Source organism: Poecilia mexicana, unplaced genomic scaffold (assembly GCF_051168715.1).
Source record: "Poecilia mexicana isolate PSO_F unplaced genomic scaffold, ASM5116871v1 scaffold_22, whole genome shotgun sequence".
NCBI lineage: Eukaryota > Metazoa > Chordata > Actinopteri > Cyprinodontiformes > Poeciliidae > Poecilia > Poecilia mexicana.
Genome location: NW_028263391.1, coordinates 13,615,703 through 13,637,370, shown reverse-complemented (window position 1 = coordinate 13,637,370; position 21,668 = coordinate 13,615,703). Strand labels below are relative to the sequence as shown.

The following is a 21,668-nucleotide window of genomic DNA, read 5'->3' as shown; positions in this document are numbered from 1 at the left end:
TTTAAATTACTTTGGATAATTACCTGAGCTTACTGTACTGTTTGATAACCAGGATCAATTTGGAATGTAGGGGTGATTGATTTTAAATTTTTTTTTTTTTTTTTTTTGTAAAAATAGCATTTTTCAATCTGGCTCCACCCAAGTTCATCCCACGGGTTTTCCGGCCTGGAAACGGGCATGTCATCTACTTTCACAAATTCTGAAGCTTTCCTCTGATGCAGCCTGCTATGAAGGAGCGAGTATCATGGAGGATAGAATTTGTTCACCAAGACGAGGTGTTTGATTCCTGCTGATTCCTACCTCCACATCTCTCTGCACTTAGATTGCTTCAAATGATGAGAAAATGTCCTCCATTAGATAGAAGGTTACTCAGGGTTACCTGTCTTTACTTTTCCGGTGGCTGTCACAGGCTCCTGCCCGTAGTTCTGTCAACACAGTAAAGTCTACAAACCGGATTCCAAAAAAGTTGGGACACTAAACAAATTGTGAATAAAAACTGAACACAATGATGTGGAGGTGCCAACATCTAATATTTTATTCACAATAGAACACAAATCACAGATCAAAAGTTTAAACTGAGAGAATGTATTATTTTAAGGAAAAATATGCTATTTCAAAATTTCATGATGTCAACAAATCCCAAAAAAGTTGGGACAAGGCCATTTTTTACCACTGTGTGTTCTCTATAGGTGAAAGATCTGGACTGCAGGCTGGCCATTTCAGTACCCGGATCCTTCTCCTGCGTAGCCATGATGTTGTGATTGCTGCAGAATGTGGTCTGGCATTATCTTGTTGAAAAATGCAGGGTCCTCCCTGAAAGAGATGACGTCTAGATGGGAGTATATGTTGTTCTAGAACCTGAACATAGTTCTCTACATTAATGGTGCCTTTCCAGACATGCAAGCTGCCCAGGCCACCAGCACTCATGCAGCCCTATACCATCAGTGATGCAGGCTTCTGAACGGAGTGTTGATAACAACTTGGGTTATCCTTGTCCTCTCTGGTCCGGGTGAGATGCCGTCCTAGTCTTCCATAAAGAACTTCAAATCGTGACTCATCTGACCACAGAACAGTCCTCCTTTTGCCTCACTCCATTTTAAATGACTCCTGGCCCAGTGCAAACGGAGCTTGTGGAGCTTGCTTAGAAATGGCTTCCTCTTTGCACTGTAGAGTTTCAGCTGGCAGCGGCGGATGGCACGGTGGATTATGTTCACTGGCAATGCTTTCTGGAAGTATTCCTGAGCTCATGCTGTTATTTCCTTGACAGTGGCATTCCTGTTTGAGGTGCAGTGACGTTTAAGGGCCCGGAGATCATCAGCTTCCAGTAGAGTTTTACGGCCTTGACCCTTACACACAGTGATTGTTCCAGATTCTCTGAATCATTTGATGATGTTGTGTACGGTTGATGATGATAACTTAAAAGTCTTCTATTTTACGCTGGGTAACACCATTCTGGTATTGCTTCAGTATCTTTCTCCGCAACAATGGTGGAATTGTTGATCCTCTTACCATCTTGGCTTCAGAGAGCGTTCACACTGCAGCCTGAAGTGACTCAATTCTGATTTTTTTGACGTAATGCGACCTGTATCCGATCTTTTCATGGCAGTGTGAACAGCACAGGTCGGATTCTTTTTCGAATGTGACCCATATCCGACACATATCCGATTCAAATGCGACCTAATGTTCAGGCCGCATTCATCCGAACTGAACGTCACTAATTCTCAACAAATCTCACTATTCTGCGTCCTGATATGCGCAAGTGGGAAGAAAAACAACAGCCATGATGAATTATATGAGGATTAAGTTGTTAATATTCTGCTCTGGCCGGACAACAACTTCAAATATGTAAGCTAAGCTCCGCCGTTAGCCTCCATGTCTACTTCCGCAAACACTGAGCACTTCTTCTTTTTATGGCAGTTGGCAGAACACTCAGAACGCTGACGCTATTGCGCCCTCTACTGCGCATGCGGTACACTTTCAGGTCGTTTGCCCGTTTACACTGCAGAATGTATACAGGTCGCATTTATTGGCAATGTGAACGGCCCTGGCAAAAAAATCGGAATTGCCAAAAAATCGGAATTGGGTCACTTCAGGCTGCAGTGTGAACGCACCCACTGACACTCTAAGAAGCTTTTTTTATACCCAATCATGTTGTCAATTGACCTAATTAGTGTTAATTGGTCTTCCAGCTGTTTGTTATATGTTCAATTTCCTTTTTCCAGCCACTTATTGCTACTTGTCCCAACTTTTTTGGGATTTGTAGACACTGTGAAATTTTGAATCAACATATTTTTCCTTTAAAATGTTACATTTTAACATTTTAAATTAAACTTTTGATCTGCCATCTATGTTGTATTACGAATAAAATATTGACATTTGCCATCTCCACATCAATGCATTCAGTTTTTATTCACAATTTGTTTAGTGTCCCAACTTTTTTGGAATCCAGTTTGTAGAAAAATGGCACATATTAAAAACATTAAATCACAATAGAGCCGGGTCCAGGATGGGCTTTATTTGGTTGTTGTCACCAAAGAGGGGACCTTTTTTTTTAATTAAAGATCCTTGTAAAATATGTTGAATTTAAACTGAGTTCATACAGACACTATATAATAAAATGCAGTTGCTGTTAGAAATCTCATCCATGCACTTGGCATTCGTCTTTGGCACCTATCAGGTCACTTGCTTGCTTACTATTGTATTGGTATCGAGCTGAGTACAAACTTTCAGCGCCTTCCAATTAATGGAAAGACAAACTTGAAAAGAAACTCTTGAGGTTTTCTGTCTTTTTAAGACTCCACATTAGGCATGGGCATATTTGTTAAATTTGAACAAATGAAACGGTATTGATTTGAAAACTGTACTTCTCTTTCTCAGTAAAGGATGTGCAGCATTATGCTTAAGCAAAAATTGCGTCTTTAGAAATTATTCATCTTTAGAATGTAAAAATAAAGACGTCTTGTGTAACAGTCCTAGAATCAAAAACTAAACACACCGGCAGCACAAGTTGCCTAAATCATTCCCGTTCTCTTCTAAGCATTAATCTTTGGTTATATATTTTTACTTTTACCATATATTTGTATTCTTACTACTGCAGAAATCTCACACGTTACCCAGTAACATCTGTAATGTTAGGTCTGGTTGCCGCTTTTATTTAGTCATGATTATCCTTTGCTTAGTTAGTATAAAAAACCCATACGTTTTCAGAGAGTGTGATTCTAGCTGGAGAAACACTGACCAGAATTAAAATACATTTTTGAACTCTGTCTCAATGTCTAAAATATTTGTAAAACAGTTTTTTTAGAGTAATTAATTGTCATTTTGTAAAGCCAGTAGTTTCCAGCAATATGAAAAATGCATAATATTGACAGCAGGTTGGCATCTCACTATCTTGAGGTTGACTGTTATGTGGCAGACTGGTGTTTTTGCTTTCAATGTGTTTTTCTGATGGCAGGAGCTCAGACACCTGAAGAAGGTGTAAGGACGACGTTCAGCTCTAAAACAGATACAGAACAGAGGCTCCAGTGACCAGCTCTTCACTGGTCTCTGCATAACCATCTTGCTTACAAGTCGGCACGACAAACAAAACTCAACTGCAAACATTTAAGACTTTCACATTGTGATGAATCCACAAATGATCATTGAGATGGTAGCATGGAAGCATTCCAACACTTTCCAAGTCTGTCACGAAGCTTTCTGCCCACAGATGTTTCCCGCGCAGACAAGAAGGAGAGCCGATGTCCGACGCCGGGCTGTGACGGAACGGGTCACGTGACGGGCCTGTACCCCCACCACCGCAGCCTGTCGGGCTGTCCGCACAAAGACAGAGTGCCACCAGAAAGTGAGTAAATCAGCTACATGTAGCAGTCGGTCTCAGCCAGTGTCCTCCCTGTTCTTTGATGTCCAGCAATCAGCATGTGCTCTGTGCTTGCCGCCATGTCTGGTCCTACGTCGGTGTGTACCTGTTTTATTGTGAGAGGTCGGATGGGTTGCAGCTGCACCAAGCTTCCTCCGACATTTTGCACGGGGTCGTGGTTTTGTTTTCTGACTGTCTGCTACGGGTGCCGTCGTTGATGAGGTGGGAAATGAGGTTTTGGTAATTGGCAGGACAGTCGAGAGCTGTCGGTTATAGATTCACTGGCCTGCTTGACACAGCTGCACTGACTGACAGCGACGGAGAGAATAAGATAATCCCACTTCCTCATTGTGAATGGAGTCCTGTTGAGGGTTGTGTGTTTTCTCACTGCATGTCAGCGCATGTCTGAGGGGAAAGAAAGGTTAAACAGTTTGCTCTCCGTTCATTTCTGGAGCTTTTTTTCCTGTTAATAGAGTCATAATTTTTTCATTTTCTTGAAACTCGAAAATGCTCGCAGACCTTGATAACACTGAGCGTGCTTCAGTCATCCATGGCATAAACCCTGTTCATTTATTTGTGTTCCTCGCTCAATTGAATTCTGTTGAATAGGGCGGCAGTCTCATATCTGTAAGCCACAGATCAAGAGAGGTGGCAATAAACATTAGCCTTGAATGAAAAATGAGTTTTCCCTTTAGAGCATTCAGCGTGCTGATTCAGTCTCTTTCACCCTGCGCACTCATCTAGTCTCGTGTGTATTTTTCATTAACGACGGAATGAAAATTAAGCTAGGATGTGCCATGACCCAGACATAAGTAAAAAAAAAAAAAAAAGTTTTAAAAAAACAGATAATATGAAAGAGCTAGACCACACACAAGTGTGGTTTTTGGCCCCAAACAAACTGCAAAATGACTCAGAGCAGGTATCCTGAACCAGGAGATTTTAAGCAGAACTTGGAAAGGTCATGAATAGACATCCGCTGTCCACCACTACTGTCAGTCTGCCTTTTAGTAAAACTCTGAGCAGGGTCATCAAAACACCTACTTCTTCTGTTCTTCCTCCTACAAATAATAAAAATATATATATACATGTCCAAGTGAATAATTCAAGACTTAGCATTTTCAGTCATCAAGAGGACAGTTGAAGGTAAATAGGAGCATATATTACATCTGATAGCCTGAAGGGTTGAGCCTTTCTTACTCTTTCCCATTAAGACATTTTCTGTTATGAATGGAGCATGTATTATTAATTCAGTGACTTTATGTAATTGGGAAATCACAAAGTGCAGTTTGACCATACTTGTGAAAAATGACGATTAAATTAGATCTCAGAGTATTTCTTTCTGACTATTTGCTCATTTTGGGGTTTTTTTTAGTAGAAGAAAACTGCATTTTGTGATGCAGTTGTGATCAAGTGTTTGAAATCTTCATTTTTTTTTAAATTCCATCCATCAAAACTAAAAAAAGAAAAAGACTAAAAGGTGATTTTCCCATAACCAATGGGAAAGTGTGTTAATCCTGAATAAAATGTGATTTTTTTATACAAGACAATAAGCAAGTAAACTTTGAGACACAAAATAAAAATCCTAAAACTTAAACCCATATTAGATTACAAATGGACTGGAGGAAGTGAGTTGGAGAATAACAATACATATATTCATGAAAATGAAATTACCATATTTTAACAATATTTTTCACATTTTTTTGTTTACACAAACTCAGTATGAGTCGTCAAAAATGACAAGCACTGTTTGAAACTACCGTTAAGTGTAAAATAACTTATTTAAGGTTTAACTAGTTTGCTACTGGTTGCTTTTTATGATTATTAAATGATCCTAATAACAAAAAGCATTGAAACCACTCCCCTTTTTTGCTTCCCCACAAAAGAAAACTGATTTTATGAATCTTGAATTGTAAATCGGATAATCTGTTTTCAGAAAGTTATTTTTACAGGTTTAGATTTTACATTTTGAACTGGATCTAGCTGGGCCCAGACTCTGTAAAAAAAAAAAAAAGAACTTCAAAAGCAGATGCTAACTTTTGTTTTATTAGCACATAAACCGGTATTCTTACAGGGCTTACAAATCATTTGTACACTTTGACAAGAAATGCTGTGGCATTTTTATGCTGAAAGATCTTGTAACAGACTGCTACTATCAGAAAAGTAAACTGTCCATGAGTATCGTTTTTCTTATGGAGATGAAGCTTTCAAGCATTCATCAAAAACAGCCTAAATATTATTCAAACCATCCTGTGCCACATGTCTTTGGATTCATTATATTATTCACTTTAGGCTTCTCTTCAGAGTAGAGTTTGAATTTTTTGCTACACTTCCTGTCCCCCAAAAGAAGGCCAGCGCAAAGTAGGAATATGCATAATGTATTGTCTCGTGCCATGTTGAGAGTTGGGGGGTGCTTTGTCCAATTACCTGCACCAAACACCAATTAGTATTTAGGGGAAGGAGGATGATGTGGGGTTAAAGTGTAAGGGGGCGATAATGATGAAGCTGATGCCGATGGGTTTGGCCCCACACGCCACCAGCATGGAGACTCCTCCTCCTCCTCCCCCAAGCCTGCTGCGCTCTGACGGCTCCTCTCGGACATCCATAGATCATTAATCTAATTGGCTAGTTGCTGAGGTGATGTGAGAGCGTTATGGACTGTTTTAACGGTAAACGGTATTGGAGACTGCACTTTGTGCCCTAACAATGCATGGATGATACGAAAGCACACAGTCAAGAAGCTGCATTCCCTCTGTTTGTGTCCCAACATCGATTTTAAGGCTCCCGTTTTGCATGACTGTAAGCTGTTTGCATGCGCCAAAAAAATTTCCTTCTATTCCTGTCTGTCACCGGCTTTGTCCTGTCAAACCCAAATGACATCTTTTTATTCATGAATGTCCCTCATTCCATGAATACTAATTTGAAAGAGCTAGATAAGTGGAAGCAATATGGTGGGAAACCTCGCCTGCCCTTTCAAACTTGTGTTCATTAAAATGAAAAAGAGGTCATTTGGGTTCATTTCTTAATGATGTTTATAATGCCAGGTTCCTCACACACTAATAGCGCTCATGGGTGATTGTAAAGGGCTCCTAACCTTCCCTGTCTTTCACTCCTGTCTCCTGTCTGTGCGAAGTTGTGGCAATGTATGAGAATGTTCTTAAGTGTCCTACGCCTGGCTGCACGGGACGCGGCCATGTCAATAGCAACAGAAACTCTCATAGAAGGTAAGAGCTCATCTTGTGTGAAGCTCGTATTTGTCCCTTTTTTTTCTCTCCATTTTCTTTCCTGTGGGATTATTTTTGATCATCCCTCTTTGAGGTATTCTTTATTTCATCAGTTATTTTTTTGCTTTTTCAATGTTTTTTTTTTTTTTTTTTTAGATTTGATTGTAAGTGAATTCATTCTTTTTAACGTTTTGTGTCTGTGTGCGCGTGTGTGGACGCTAGAAATGATCAAAACACTTGAGCTGCTTCACAATCACATAATTTGGCTAAGGCTGGTTTGAATGCAGCGAGTCACACTTCCCACAGCATAAATCATTCATCAGCTCCAGGCAAAAAAAAAAAAAAAAGCCATCTATCAGGTGCAGGTTTGGAGGTAGGAACTGAAATAGCTGCTTGGCGCTGCTGTCAGACGGGGGTGAGGTGACAGCAAAAAAAAAAAAAAGAGTGTCACCCGCAGCAGATGCTCAGGGATTCGGGCATAGCGGCAGCCATTAGCACCTTGCTGCCACTCAGCCAGGGTGACAGGAGAGGTGCAGACCTGGGAGGACCAAGAACGGGTGACTCCATGCTGAGCTCGGTGACAAACTGCGGCACCACACAGCCGCGCACAGTAAACTTTCACTTCTGCACGAAAGGTCTGCTATAAACCTCCACATACTACTTCACACTTTTTCCACAATCTCATCCGTGCATGTGCTCATCACGGCAGGTTGCGCGCGGAGACAACTGGCTCCGGGCCATTGTCACAAATAATTTTTTTCACACGACACTTTTTGACAGTCAAGATGGAGAATAATAGAGGTTAAAGATAGCAAAATGAAGTGATAGCAAGAAAATATATCTAAGATTAACTAAATGCATTCCCGTCACACAATGTCTTGCAAAAAGTACTCATGTCCCTTGACCTTCTCCATCGTTTTGGCATGTCACACCCACAAACCCATGTAGACTTTAAGGTTTTTATGCAATAACCCTAAAGAAAGTAGTGTTTTAAACAAAAATCCTTTAAAACATATGAATTTGAATTCAACCTGTTTTACTCTGATAGCACTTAATAAAATCGTATAACAAATTATTTTTGAGACTTTTATTTGCATTTAAAATGTCGGCCATTTATCATACTAGTTCCACTTCGACGTTGATCTATTACAAAAATCCAATCCAAACACATTGAAGAGACAGAACAAGCTCAAGGGGAGTAAATACATTTGCTAGACTCTCTAGAATCTTTCCGGCATGTACATTTATGTTTGGTAAACATCAACTCGACTTGCACATTCACACCAAAAGAAGACTGGCGGTGCTTCGTTACATATAAATTAAGAAAAATTTAGAAAAACATCATTTTTGGATTTTGCTGTACAGCAGGACTCGACAAGTGACTTGTCTCTGGATCCTGACCTCTGAATATCTAGTTCTGTCTGCTAGAAGTCAGTCAAAAGTCATATTTCACCTGACTGCCTCTTGTGGCAAGAAGGAGTATGACGAGTGCAAAAAGAAACACGAAACTCACTTACACACCCACAGATACACATACACAAAAGAGAACTTGCCGTCAGAGCCCATAAAATACACTCCCCCCCCACCCCCCCCCTGAATATTCTTACTAATATTAAGAAAACGGATTAAATTGAAAATGAAAGCCTAAGAATTCTTTCTCAAAACATGAACAACAGGCCCAAAAAACAAAAGATTAAAAACACTACTTTTGTTAGACTTACTCAAAGCTTTCTACTTTAAGAGCTTGTATTTTTCTTCTGCCCTGGTTTTAGACGAGTCCTCTGCTGTGGAAGCCTTTGATGTTTTATGTGGCATCTTCTCTGGTCAGACACAAAATATCAATTTAAAAAAACAGCTTCAAATTGCATCGACATAGACAGAAATGCTTGGAATGTTGCATATTTATAATTTTTCTCTTTCTTTTAATATACATATATATTGTTTTTAATTTTGGGACTGTTTTGTAGTTAGCTGATGTTTCATTTTGGCTTAAATAAATGCTGCATGACCTGTCTCTGCTCTGAATGATAAAGGCTTTGTTGGTGCCTCTTTTACATGTCCAGTATTGGTACCCACCTATCACCAGTTATGCTGCTAAAAAGATAATCTTCCACCATGCTATTGGGCCTTGCTTACATAAGTTTGGCCATCAGTTTCAATTCTCAAAATTCTCCCTAATAGTTATTTACTCCAAATATATGAATTACTATGTTGCAGAACAGATTATAATTGTACAAAATATTAATTAGAATAAAAACTTCACCAATTTTTCATCTTTATAAAATAGGGTTTGCACAGTATATCCCATATGTGTGGGTTTTTCTGTCAACTCCTGGTCTTTGAAGGCAACAAGCTGCAGAATGTATATAAAAAATTTAAGATTTGTCCATATGGGAGAATCTATTCCGAGAATTATCTTAAGCTGCTCAACCAGAAACATGCAAGCTGTTGCCAACTGCGTTGTTATCAAAAGTGTTAAAAGTGATGAAAATTAATGAGTTTGCATCTTTTATTTCTGCATATTTTAAGCAGAGACTTCCTGAACTGTAGTTAGGTGCTTTCAGTCGATGTTTCAAACCGGCTGACAGGCAGATGCACAGTCAGTCGCTCCGGCAGCTTGACAGACTGGATGACAAGCACTTCTAACAAGCCAAACATTTTATATTATGTTCGCTCTACGTAGAATCTAAATTTCCCTTCTCATTTCAGTCTATCTGGATGCCCGATTGCTGCTGCTGAAAAGTTGGCAAAAGCCCAAGAGAAGCATCAGAGCTGCAATGGCCCAAAGTCCAACCAAGCCTCTGACAGAGTCTTAAGGTAGTATTCACTCAGATCTTTCCTTCTCATGTCCGATTTGAAATTTTCACAAAGCTGTGAAATTTGTTGTGACATGATGCACTGAGATAAACCCAGAAAAAACAAAAACAACAAAAAAAAAAAAACCACTCATATCATGTGGGATTTCTTTCTTTCTTTTTCCTCGTACATCCTGTAATTGAGATTTGATGTCTCCCCTTTTTTGTTTCATGTTTAAGTTCTGCTGTCCCCTGAGAATACACCCGAGAGACTGCACGTTCATTTGAACAAAATATGCCTCATTCATCGTCGTTCAGGCCCTGCGTTTTGAATGAGTGTCTTTGATAGACATGAAAATGCTGTGATGAAAAGTCATAAGTAGTTGTGAATTTTTATATCCGTATCAAACAGAATATCAGGCACCGTTTTCTTCCCAAGCCTAAATTGAGGCTGTAAATGCACATCAAATGATGAAATCACATAAAAGAGAAATAAAAGAAATGCTTGATTCAATTTTTTTTTCTTTTATTGCATTTACTTAAAAATACTCAAAGCAGTTTCTTTTTCTTAAAGAAGAGCAGAACAGCCCTGCACCTTCAGTCATTTTTCATCTTCTATCATCCTCCATGTATTAATTTTCCCACAGCCGCCTGCTCGTTCTCTTCCTCCCTCCATTCCACACATTTTTCTTTTTTTTTTAACCAAAAACCAGGTTTCTTCTCCTCCCCCCTGGGCAATGTTCAGTGCCTCGGTCCAACTTCCACCCCCTCGTCATTTATTTTCCAGGCCTATGTGCTTTGTCAAACAACTGGACTATCCACAGTATGGTTACAAGAACAATGTCTCCACCAGCACGCCCCGCTCCAACCTGGCCAAGGAACTGGAGAAGTACTCCAAGACCAGCTTCGACTACAGCGCTTTTGATGGCAGCAACAACCACCAAGTGTATGGAAAGCGGGCCATTGCACCCAAAGTTCACGGGCACAGGGACACATCCCCCAAAGGATATGATGGTACTATTTTAAAGCAGCATAAGACTCTTTAAAGAGATTCTCGTAATATGTCCGATTTCTTTCACATATCTATGCAGGGAATTATCTCAGAATAGTTTCTGCTTCTGTCCAAGAAGACTTGCATCTCCCAAAAATTTGAAACTGAACAAAAAAAAAAACTTTTAGGACTTTGCCAAACATCTTTACTTGATCTTAATTTATTTGTGATTGTGAGGTGGTCTTAATCATATCTGTCTGACAGATTTTAGTTTGTACAATTTGATCTGTCACCATAGATACCATTTTTACTTATGACGTTACAAAGTTTCTTGACTAGGTTCGATTCTGTTTCCTCTGTACATGCTTTATTTGATCAATATCATCTCACTTCCATCGTTTTGCAGATGATACTCAGCTCTATCCAGCAAATGTCCCAGATATTATTTGGTTAAAAATATGCAAACGCCTCTATGAGACATGGAAAACTGGATTATCTTCCAAGGCAGGTAGATTTAGGTTTTAAGTAAAAGTTTCTGTGAGAATGACCCAGGACTGGATAGGAAGACCCTTCAAAACCTAACAGAAAATCCAGCCAAGATGTGTTTGTGGATTTTGCCCAGCATTGGATGGATACTGAATGGGCCTGGGCTCATAATGTTGTCCTATATGAGGCCCACCTGGGCACACAATCCATATTGGCAAGATCAACTACGAACCTGATATAGATCGTAGCAGGGTTTCAATTTGCTGTTAAGAATTTGAGTTCTAACTTGCAGTCAAATAGAATGTTGGGTTCTTCTTTTTAACCAGAGATGTTGTGCATCAAACCTACCATGTATTATGGCCAACATGTAACCCAAGCACAGTCCCTTCTGGGAATCATTTTACAGCCCGTTTCCTGCTCATACATGAATTTGACCGCCTTCTTGCAAACAAAAATTTGTTAATTATTGTAGACGTTTTAATTTCTGAAATTCATCTTATTTAGAAATTTTGTTCATATGTTTTGCACCTTTCTGTGAATCATACTTTTATTATATTACACTTTTATTAAAAGTCATTGTGTTTGGTCAAATGTTGCAGGATGGGCAAAAAAAAAAAAAAGAAAAAGAAAGTTGTTTAATTGTGTGTCCCTGCAGCCAAACGATACTGCAAGAACTCCAGCTCAGCCAGCAGCACCACCAGCACCTACGCCCCCAGCAGCAGCAACAGCAGCCTGAGCTGTGGGGGTGGTGGAAGGGGCGCGGGAGGAGGCGGAGGTGGAGGGGGCAGCAGCGCCAGCAGCACGTGCAGCAAGAGCAGCTTCGACTACAGCCATGACATGGAAGCTGCCCACATGGCGGCGACCGCAATCCTCAACCTTTCCACGCGCTGCCGGGAGATGCCCCACGGCATGGGCGGAAAACCCCAGGACTTATGTTCACAGGTGAGAAAGGAGGGGCGGGGTTTAAATGCACTCAAAAATGTGCTTGTTTAATTAATTACTATGAAAAAAAAATGACCCTGTAAAAAAGACAACTCTGATATTCCAACCTCCAGCTTTGATTGCAACACACATTCACTGTGGCATCGTTTTGTAAAGCTATTGCGACGTTGCTGCATTTATTTCAGTGATCGGTTGCTACTTTGCCACAATCTTGTAGAAATGACGGGAGAGTCGGATTGCTGTTCAAGTTTTTTCCTGCAACATCCCAAAGATCTTCACTGAGGTTAAGATCTTCACTGTGATGGAAAGTCTATGAGTCTCAAATCTTTATGCTCTCTGGTAAATCGAAGCCTCTTTTTTTCAATTTCAATTTTTCTTAAGACCACTTAAGACCATTGGCTACCCAGGTTTTCAGTCCCACTCCCTGCAATGCAATGCTTTTAACTTTCATGATTCAACATGCAGTTGAAACCAGAAGTTTACACCAAATATAAAGACACATGGACCTTTTTTCTCACTGTCTACAGTTAAATAAGACCAAATGTCTCCTGTTTTAGGTCAGTTAGTTACTAAAATTATTTCTATTTCCTAAATACCACAATAATAAGAGAAGGAATATGTGAGAGATGTATTTTTTTATGTTTGTTCATTGAATATCCGGCTTATTTATGTTTCGGCTTTGGAAAAGAGTTGCACATCTGGTTTCCGGTTGCTTGAATGTGCTGCATCCATCTGTTCATGCCTAAACAGGAATGTCCAATGATCAAACTACTCGGGAAGGAGACAAGTTCCGTGTCCCAGAACAAAAGCCAGTGTTTGGCCATATTGACCATGGACACATTTTGAGGAAAGAGGGAGACACTTGTAAGCCTTCAAGCACCATTTACAACAAATGACTTTGAAACTTCTCTTCTTGTTTGGCTCTTCCTTTCAAGGGTCACTGCAGCAAATCATTTTTCTCCAACATATTACTTTGAAACTGAGAAATTATTTCCTGAAATCAATAAATAAATGGGGATTTTTTTTCATGGATATGGACATGTGTTTCTAATGAATTTCAGTAGTGAAATCATGATGCATTTCCTGATTTGATTCTGAAGCCCATAAGACTTCTAAGAGTCTTGCCAAGATGTACTGAATAGTTCCTCTGTAATGCGGTGGCCTCCTGCTGCAGGTGCAGAAATATCCACATCCAGATTATCCCTTTCCTTCCTTCATTATGCTAATTCTGGCATAGAAAACTGACAAAGATAAGGAGATTTGAGTTGCATATAACCGCACCAGCGTGCACATGACTTGTGAGCGACCCAGAGCTGTGTCTTACACTCAGGGCTCCGCCAGGCACTTTCTTTATTTTCCGTCTGGGAATCAGATAGGAGCTGGGACGAAGCGCCGTTTGACACGGCGTGAGTCCGGTGTGTCACTTCTGAGGAGATAAGGTGACAGTGCTCCTGTATTATCTGTGCCCAGATGCTAAGCTGGAAAATGGAGGCCAGAGTGGGAGTGCACAGTGGAGGTGTAACGTTGGCTTATGTTGACAGAGGAGACTGCTGGAAAATCAGAGCGAGGGAGTTAAGAATAAAGACTGATAGAAAGAAAGGGGGCACAGGGGGAGAGATTTGTAAATGTCACAGCGAAGGAGGAGAGAACAGAGCAAAACAACAATGAGGACAGGGAAGGAAAACGGCCAAAAGAAGCTTATTTTCAAGACAAAATAAACTCGGCGGGACAAGCTCTGGAGCAGTCAGGACTGGGTTTTTTTTTTTTTTTTGTAGTTTCACCTCATTTCGTCGTGTGCACCCGCAGCCGCCTCCCCCTGCTTTGGGACGAGATGAGCAGGAAACTCTCTGGACAGAATATGAAACTTCAGAGGATTCTGTTTTCCTTCCTCCTCTTTCATCTCAACACCTCACCTCGTGGCTCACGCTGTTCTTTTTCTGAGTCTGAATGAAGCCTTGCACGCACACCTTTTTCTCACCTCGTTTTCTCACCTCGTTCATTTTTTTTTCTACACCCAGTCTATCCGCCTGCTTCTCTCAATCACTCCATTGGATTCGTCGCTGAAGCTCTAAAACGTATTGTGTTTTGCACAGGATTGTTGTTTCCGCGGGAACCTTTTGTTGCTGGCGACCCCAGTGAGCGTGTCCAGGCCTTCCCACTGACATGCTTCTCTGCTTCGACGTGCCTGTCTGAATTATCTCCCCAGCAGGTCACGAGGTTCAGCAGATGCTTGTTAATGAAGCGCCATTTGAATCAGATGTGTTGAGGCAAAGAAACATCTAAAGTATGCAGGGCAGCAGGTCCTGAGAAGCTCTGGCTCAGAGTAAATCAAAGGTGGGAGCGGTCAAGTGAGAGTTGTTTGTCCTTGCTAAAACTTTTGGTTATTCTAATCAGGCAAACTGTTCAGCATCAGTTTGCAATACAAAACTTTGACACACTTATATTTTTTGTTCATTTATTTTGCGAATTGTCACAAATCGCAATTTTTATACTCAACTTCATCACCAGTCTTGATACAGTTCAGATTGCTCAGAGTCCACTGTAAATTAAACAAACAGCCACAGTCAAATAATTTTGACTGCTTCTGACTGAGATGACCATGAAATACAGTCGATTTAGCGTCTGGTGAATCATTTCTTTGTTATTTTGGAGATATATTCCACATCTTTCTCCTGCTGAAAGGCTTATTGTCTTTCAGCAGGTTTTGTGATGCAGGCCACCAGATGTTTGCCTAAGTTGATATTTCAAAGAGGCCATGATGCCACACACTATAATAAGGTTCCCAGGAGAGAAGCAGGGTCACAGCATATCAGAATCTTTACCATAAAGACTGATAGATTCACTCCTTTTTTCATACCAAACCCATCTGAAACTCTTGCTGCCACAAGAGCCCAAATCAGGTCTTCTCATGTACACAGCACACAGATTCAATTAAATGTCTGCTAGGGTTTTGGCACAATCCACATTTACATTTCTGGATGTTATTAGGACTTTGGAATATTTATTTTTTCTTTGTTTCTCCAACAGTAAATTTCCTTTACTATCCTTCTGTGTGGTATGTAGTACCAATGTCAACTTGGGTCCTTGTCCAGTGTTGTTTTTCTCACAGTGCTAATTATTGCTCTATATAGATATGGACAAGTTCAGGTCAGAACCTATTTCCCTTATAGCTATTTTCCGACTTATGAATACATCTGTCTCACTTTAATTATATGTTTTCTTATCCTTCCCTGTGGCTAAGAACAATAAAAGATATAATATCTAACTACAGGGGAAAGTTTTAGACACCCTGATGGAGTTCAAAAAATAAAGTAGATGTTAGAAATGCTTCAGTGCATTTTTTTTTTTTACAACCTGTTTAGAAAACAAATTAACGTTTCATCATTTCTGCAAATTAATACACTGAAGCTTACACAAAATTCACCCAGCACCAAGCAAATGTAAAGACCATAGTGTTTGATTACAGTGGATTCGCTTTGGTGGGAAACCTCATCCAAACCCCCTTTAGACCACGTCTTTCCAGAAAAGGTCAAGGGTTACCAGAGGGCAAGAGTAGAAAGAGTCGGCTAGTAATGAGAGTGGGGGGATGCAGTGTCCTCTCACATTATCTTTGGTAATTTGATATGAAGGGGTGGGCCATGTTAATTTGACAGTGATACACAGTAAAACAGCTAACAAGAAGAGGCTGACGTACTGCACACATTAATAAAAACAAGATCGGTAACTGCCTCACCCAGTGAGAATCTCTGCAGGAATATGACCTCTGTTCAACAAAACGTCCTTCCTGTCTTCTCCTTCATTTTATGCTTGTCCTCTGCTTTTATCTCTCTTGTATTCCTGTTTAAGTGTCATTACTTTCCAATTTTACTCTCTAATCTTTACAGACCTGCACAAAAATGTTGAAAGTTCAATTTGACATCAAGTAGTACTGTGTTTAGCGTCTTGATCTATTCAGCTCACCTTTTAAAGTTCTTGAACAGCATCCTGCACGTTTTTTTTTTTTTTTTTCTGTTTCAACAGTTATCCCCAGCCTTATTTTTGCATCACATTTATTGCAGTATTCATGTCCAGTTGCAAATCTATCAACCCATGTATTTGAGTCAGAGTGCATCACAGAGTTTGGCTTTGGACACCAGGAGAATCCACCCTTGGGTACTCTGTCAACTGGAATCAGAATTAGAACGGGCTTTCCTCCTCACAAAACTGGAAAATGGGGGTGGGGAAAACAAGGAGTAGAGAGGAGATAAGCAGAAGGAGTCGGAGGCAAAGAAGGCACAGTAACATCCAGGAATGCATGCACGAGCATCCCACTGAAGGATGAACCTGAAAGAGACGGCTCTTTTTCTTTAGGTGCGATTGAATGGATAAGTTTTGAGGAGTCTGTATCTTTTTTTTTTTTTTTTTTTTTTTTTTTCCCCAGATCTAAGTTTGGACAATGTTTGTACAAATTTTAACGGTGGGGGGAAGGTCATAGCTTTTCTTGATCATTATTTGATCAGAGGCAAATAATGAGGGAATGGCTACCAATTAACCAGACTAAAACGTAAGCTCTTATAAGAGGTCACCCTTTGTTAAAATTATTGCAACATGTGGTTTTCGCTTTTAACTCAATAAAGTTTTTGTGTGTGCGTTTTGGCTGCTGAAATATTCTGGCAAGTAATTAAAAGTCCATCAGTTTCCCTTCACTCAAACCAGCAGTTATTGTTCAATCTCATTGGAAAATGTTTTTAGGAGCCCAGACAACTTTTGCAGTAATTAAAATATTACTGCAAAAGTTGTCTGGGCTTCTGACCAGTGGAATGAAGTCCAATGGCTTGTTAGGCAAAGGTCACATTCAGTATTGACCAGGGTCAGAAATATGTGTAAAAATACAGAGGCTTGTTGGTTAAGAAAAAGGCTTATATATTCATTATAGAGGGGACTAAACTAAAGTGTTTATTTAAAATCAAACAAATGTGTGCAGTTTAGAATAGAAACTTAAGCTGTGGGTAGGGAATGTGGACGCTTCGCTCTTGTGGACGTGGCCCACTTTGTTCCAGAACACCTTAGAGTTCTACCTCTATTTTTGGGTTTCCAGCAGTCTAGTTCGAGTTGCTCCTGCTTCTGCTCATCACTGCTCACAGCCCCACCCCTAACCTTTGTCCCTTGCTCCCCTTGTGATGTCCACTCACATTAGGTTCACACATGCCCAACACACGCACACAGTTCGGACTGCAAAGCGCAGAGCATGGAGGCGTGGAATGGAAGAGAAAGACAGAGAAAGGCATAGAGGAGGGCTTCGCACAGGGATGCAGTCGTCCTTGAGAACTGATGAACCTCCTTTGCTGTTGACCTTCTTATTAGCAAACATTGTTACTCAACATCGCAAGAGTCTGTTGTCGTCTTTTTTTTTTCCTTTTTTTTGTACAAAGTCTTGAGCCAAAAAAAAGATTAGGAATTTAAGTTACAAGGGAGCTTAAACCACTTTATTCTAATAATAAGTTAGTATTTATAAGATTTTAGAACTTTTCATGTACTTTCATAGGAAAAATCATGCACTGCTTTGCCCATCTAATGATGAACATGTTTGATTGCTAATTAATCAGAACCTCTCTCTGTTTTTTATGTCCTTCTCTTCATCTCTGCTTCCTTATGTTCTATGCATCCTCCTCTCCTTCCCCATAATCATATAATCATCCAACCTGCTTCCACTTCTCCTCACTTAACCTCCACATATAAACGCATAACCTCCCCCACCCCCATACCTATGCACGCCTTCCAGAGCCCCAGTCTAGATGTTGATGAGAACGGTACGTTGGACCTGAGTATGAGCAAGAGTCTGTGCGGCGGCGGCGCAGGGGACTCGGTACTCACCCCGCTAGAGCCCATGTCCCCCCAGAGGCAAGCGGCCCTGCTGGGCTCCCGCTGTTACGGCATGGGTGATGCTGCAGACTGCTGGGACCTTCCTGTAGACTACACCAAGATCAAACACATAGACGAGGATGAGAAAGAGGTAAACAGAGAAAATGTTCAAGGGTGGCTCTGGAAAGTTTGCTTAGCTGTAGTTTTCTAATGCAAACAAACTTTATTAAGCATTTTAAAATAGCCTTCACATATATATATATATATATATATATATATATATATATATATATATAGTCTTTGTTTGTTCTTTCAACACTGCATTTTCCTCTTACTTTTACTTTTCAGTTCATGGTTTGTTGCTGATTGTTTTCACAGAGATCTTGTAGTTATTTATCAAGCCACCTAACTCTGACCTTTGAGAGAAGAAAGACTTCTTCTCTGTATGGTTGTCTACACAACAGCCAAATTAGCAAAGAATTAATTCTGTTTTTAATACTTTTTTAAGTGGAAAATAGCAATGTTAACACATAACAGATGTAGAATAACTCTTTACCGAAACGCTGATTTCTAATGAGCTATTGCATAAAACCGTTCTTGTATGCAGTGAATTAGCTAGTGATATTTTTAGTAATCAATTATACTGATAAAGGATTGATTAATCAACAAATTGTCACATTCTTCTGATTTTTAATCTAGCCACTTAAGTCATTTTATGCATTAGAAATACATTAAAAGATGCAAACAATTCAATTCCCTTTTAAGATAAAAAAAAATAATTTATTGGCTAAAATGTAAAAACATGGCATTCTGTTAGTGTGTACTTGATCATCTATGGCAAAAAAAAAAAAAATCTTCTAACATCAAAATGTGAAAAGCTCAGCCCTTTCGATTTGATTGATGTTTTGATTATTTTTTTGTATTTATCATTTAACAGCTGGATAGTAAGGTACATTAAGAAGGTATACAGTGTATGACAGTGTCATGATGGGTAGTGGTTGACGTTGGACCCAAAAGCAGAGTTGGAGGCGGCAAATTAGTTTGAAGATTTAATGAATAAAATAGTCCCTTCAATGAAAAATTGAGTATTGTGTTATACTCATGTGTAACAAAATACTCCCATGCATTTTCTTACTCATGGAAAACCAGGTCAGGAATCAAGAACTAAAAAAATACTCAATCAGGAAATCAGCAAAGGAACTCAAGGAGAACATGGGATTGTAGCAAGGAAGTGATGGGATCAGGCAAGTAGTGACTGAAAATGAAAAGCCTAAATTCTAAGGAGGTTGAATGCTGAACAACAAGACCGAGGCTGACGAGCTAATTGATTACAGGTGCAAGATGAGGAAGCAGACTGAGCAGACAGAGAGAGAAAGTGGCACAGGGGACGTGGGAGAGTACACAGCGGGTCAGGAAATAACACTAAAGAATAACCAGACTAAGGATACATAATAGAACTAAACAAAGACTAACTATAAGAAATAAACATAACTAGAAACAATGAGAAGAAATGAACTAAAGAAAAACAGGAATAAGACAGATCTAACCAAAATAACATCGAAATAAACAAAATCCAAAGCCAAGTTAAACAACTCCAGATATGACTCAGTGTCATTTTATATTACATTCAATTCATTCTTACCATCAGTTGATATGAATGCTGCATATATCACACATAGCTTAAAATAAATTTGACTTTGCTATTTCGCGCTTTGAAATTGGTCTCTTTAAGAATCTACTACTCTTTCCAACACTCCACCTTCAGGATATTATCATAAAGGTGCTCCTATTCTTATGAACATGGTTGTTTATGAAAAAAAACCCACCAGTTTTTCATAAACAACCAGCCAACAGACATACTTTGTGTAAAAGGAACTAAGATTCTCCTGACCCATTCTTGTGCTCAGTCTGAACTTCAACAGAACATGTTTATCCCCTCTAGACGCGTAAATGCATTAGGCTGCTGCAGATTGTCTCATTCACTGTTTGTGTTTTCAAACAGGTCCAAGCAGATCTACCAGAGTAGTGAGTGAATACACACCAGTTCTTTGCGTACTCACTCATACTGGCTAGAGAATGAATGAAATAGTTGCCAATGTACAAAGAAAAGCTAAGACAGAGCTCCAGAAAGCAGAGAGAACTGATCAAGACCTTTTTAAAAATTTAGTAGAATTTTTTTTTTCCTAATTGGAAGTGAAGCATAAAGAAATTCATAATAATTTTGCTAATGATTTTGTGTGTTCGGTTTTGTGGACTCTCCTCCTGTTTGGCTCATGATGATGCTCCAGCACATACAACTTGTCTTCTCAGAAATCTTTGTGACTGAGTGAGGAGACAGAAATGATAACAAGCAGCGGAGGGTAGAATAGAACGGAGCACAAACAGCAAGCAGTTTTGTCACTGATGATAATTATATAGCAGCAGTTGCTGTTCCCGAGACTGAGAGAATATACTGTCTGGTTATCTCCCTGCAGCCATTGATTAAACACAGTCTCCAAGTCAAACATTTGCATTGTTTTCTTGGTCTCTTACCTTCTGGTCTGACTCAGTCTTTGCTGCAGAATCAGTAAAAAGTCATAAAAAAAAGGCTTTTATTTTTAAATTTTACATAAACCTAATGGATCTGTCTGTTAACTGATGTCAACACCCCCATGCACAAGAGTCATCTCCCCTGTTTGTTCCGTGCTCCCCGCATGCTGGCTTTCTGTTTTTACATTTCTCTCCTCTCCAAAATGAATTATGCAAAGTAGCACCTTGGGAGGGAGTCGGAATAGCTCATCTCATCAAAGAACCGCTGGAAATCAATGCACCACTGCTGGGTGCGCCTGTCGGAACGCTGATGCGCGTGCGTTTGCAAGTGCACACGCCTGCTTTCCTGTGTGTGAATATTCATAAGAGCGTGTCTGCTGAACCCTTGTCTCTTTGGGAGGGTGTCAGAGTGAGTTTGTAAGTCCCATTATGGCAGCCTACTTTTTTTGCGTTCCGTGTCCTCTGTCTGCATGCATGCATCAGTCTCATTCCTGTGCCATTAATCGGAGAAACTGGTTTCAGCTGAGCAATTTAGTCTTGATTTGGACTTCTGCCTTTATGGCCATTACTGTACCCACACTGTAAAATATGAAAGAAAGGTAAAATGGATTTGGATCAACTTGCATCGTGCCCTGGTTGCATGCACTGCAGACAAAAGCATAGTCCCACACTGCAAATCCAAACAGCGGTCTGGTCCCACACCACAGTGCCATCTAGTGGCAGGTTGATTCATTACAAGAGGCGACTCCCAGAATACTCCATACCTACACACTAGCACTACAAGCACGGGCATAACCACAAGTGAGGCCTCTCACACCATTCGTTTGGCATTATTTCCTCTCTGCTGTTCCATTTTACTGCACTGTTAGACTGGCTCAATAGTCACACTGGCTCACCAATTTGCATCCACACTGACAAAACTCTGTAGCCTGAAAGTGCATATGATATTCGTGGGTGAGGAAAGTAGACAAAGAGGGAAGAAAGGTAACAGAAGGATTCACTGCAGA

At 40.0% G+C, this 21,668-nt stretch overlaps 1 protein-coding gene across 1 annotated transcript in view; it reads left to right on the top strand.

Moving 5' to 3' along the window:
- The window catches only part of myt1lb (myelin transcription factor 1-like, b), a 40,699-nt gene that overhangs the window by 9,409 nt on the left and 9,622 nt on the right, over positions 1-21,668 (top strand). The window contains 6 exon segments of the mRNA XM_088002839.1: positions 3,707-3,841; positions 6,987-7,077; positions 9,787-9,894; positions 10,660-10,886; positions 12,005-12,291; positions 18,053-18,283. Coding sequence (XP_087858965.1) covers positions 3,707-3,841; positions 6,987-7,077; positions 9,787-9,894; positions 10,660-10,886; positions 12,005-12,291; positions 18,053-18,283 — 1,079 coding nt within the window.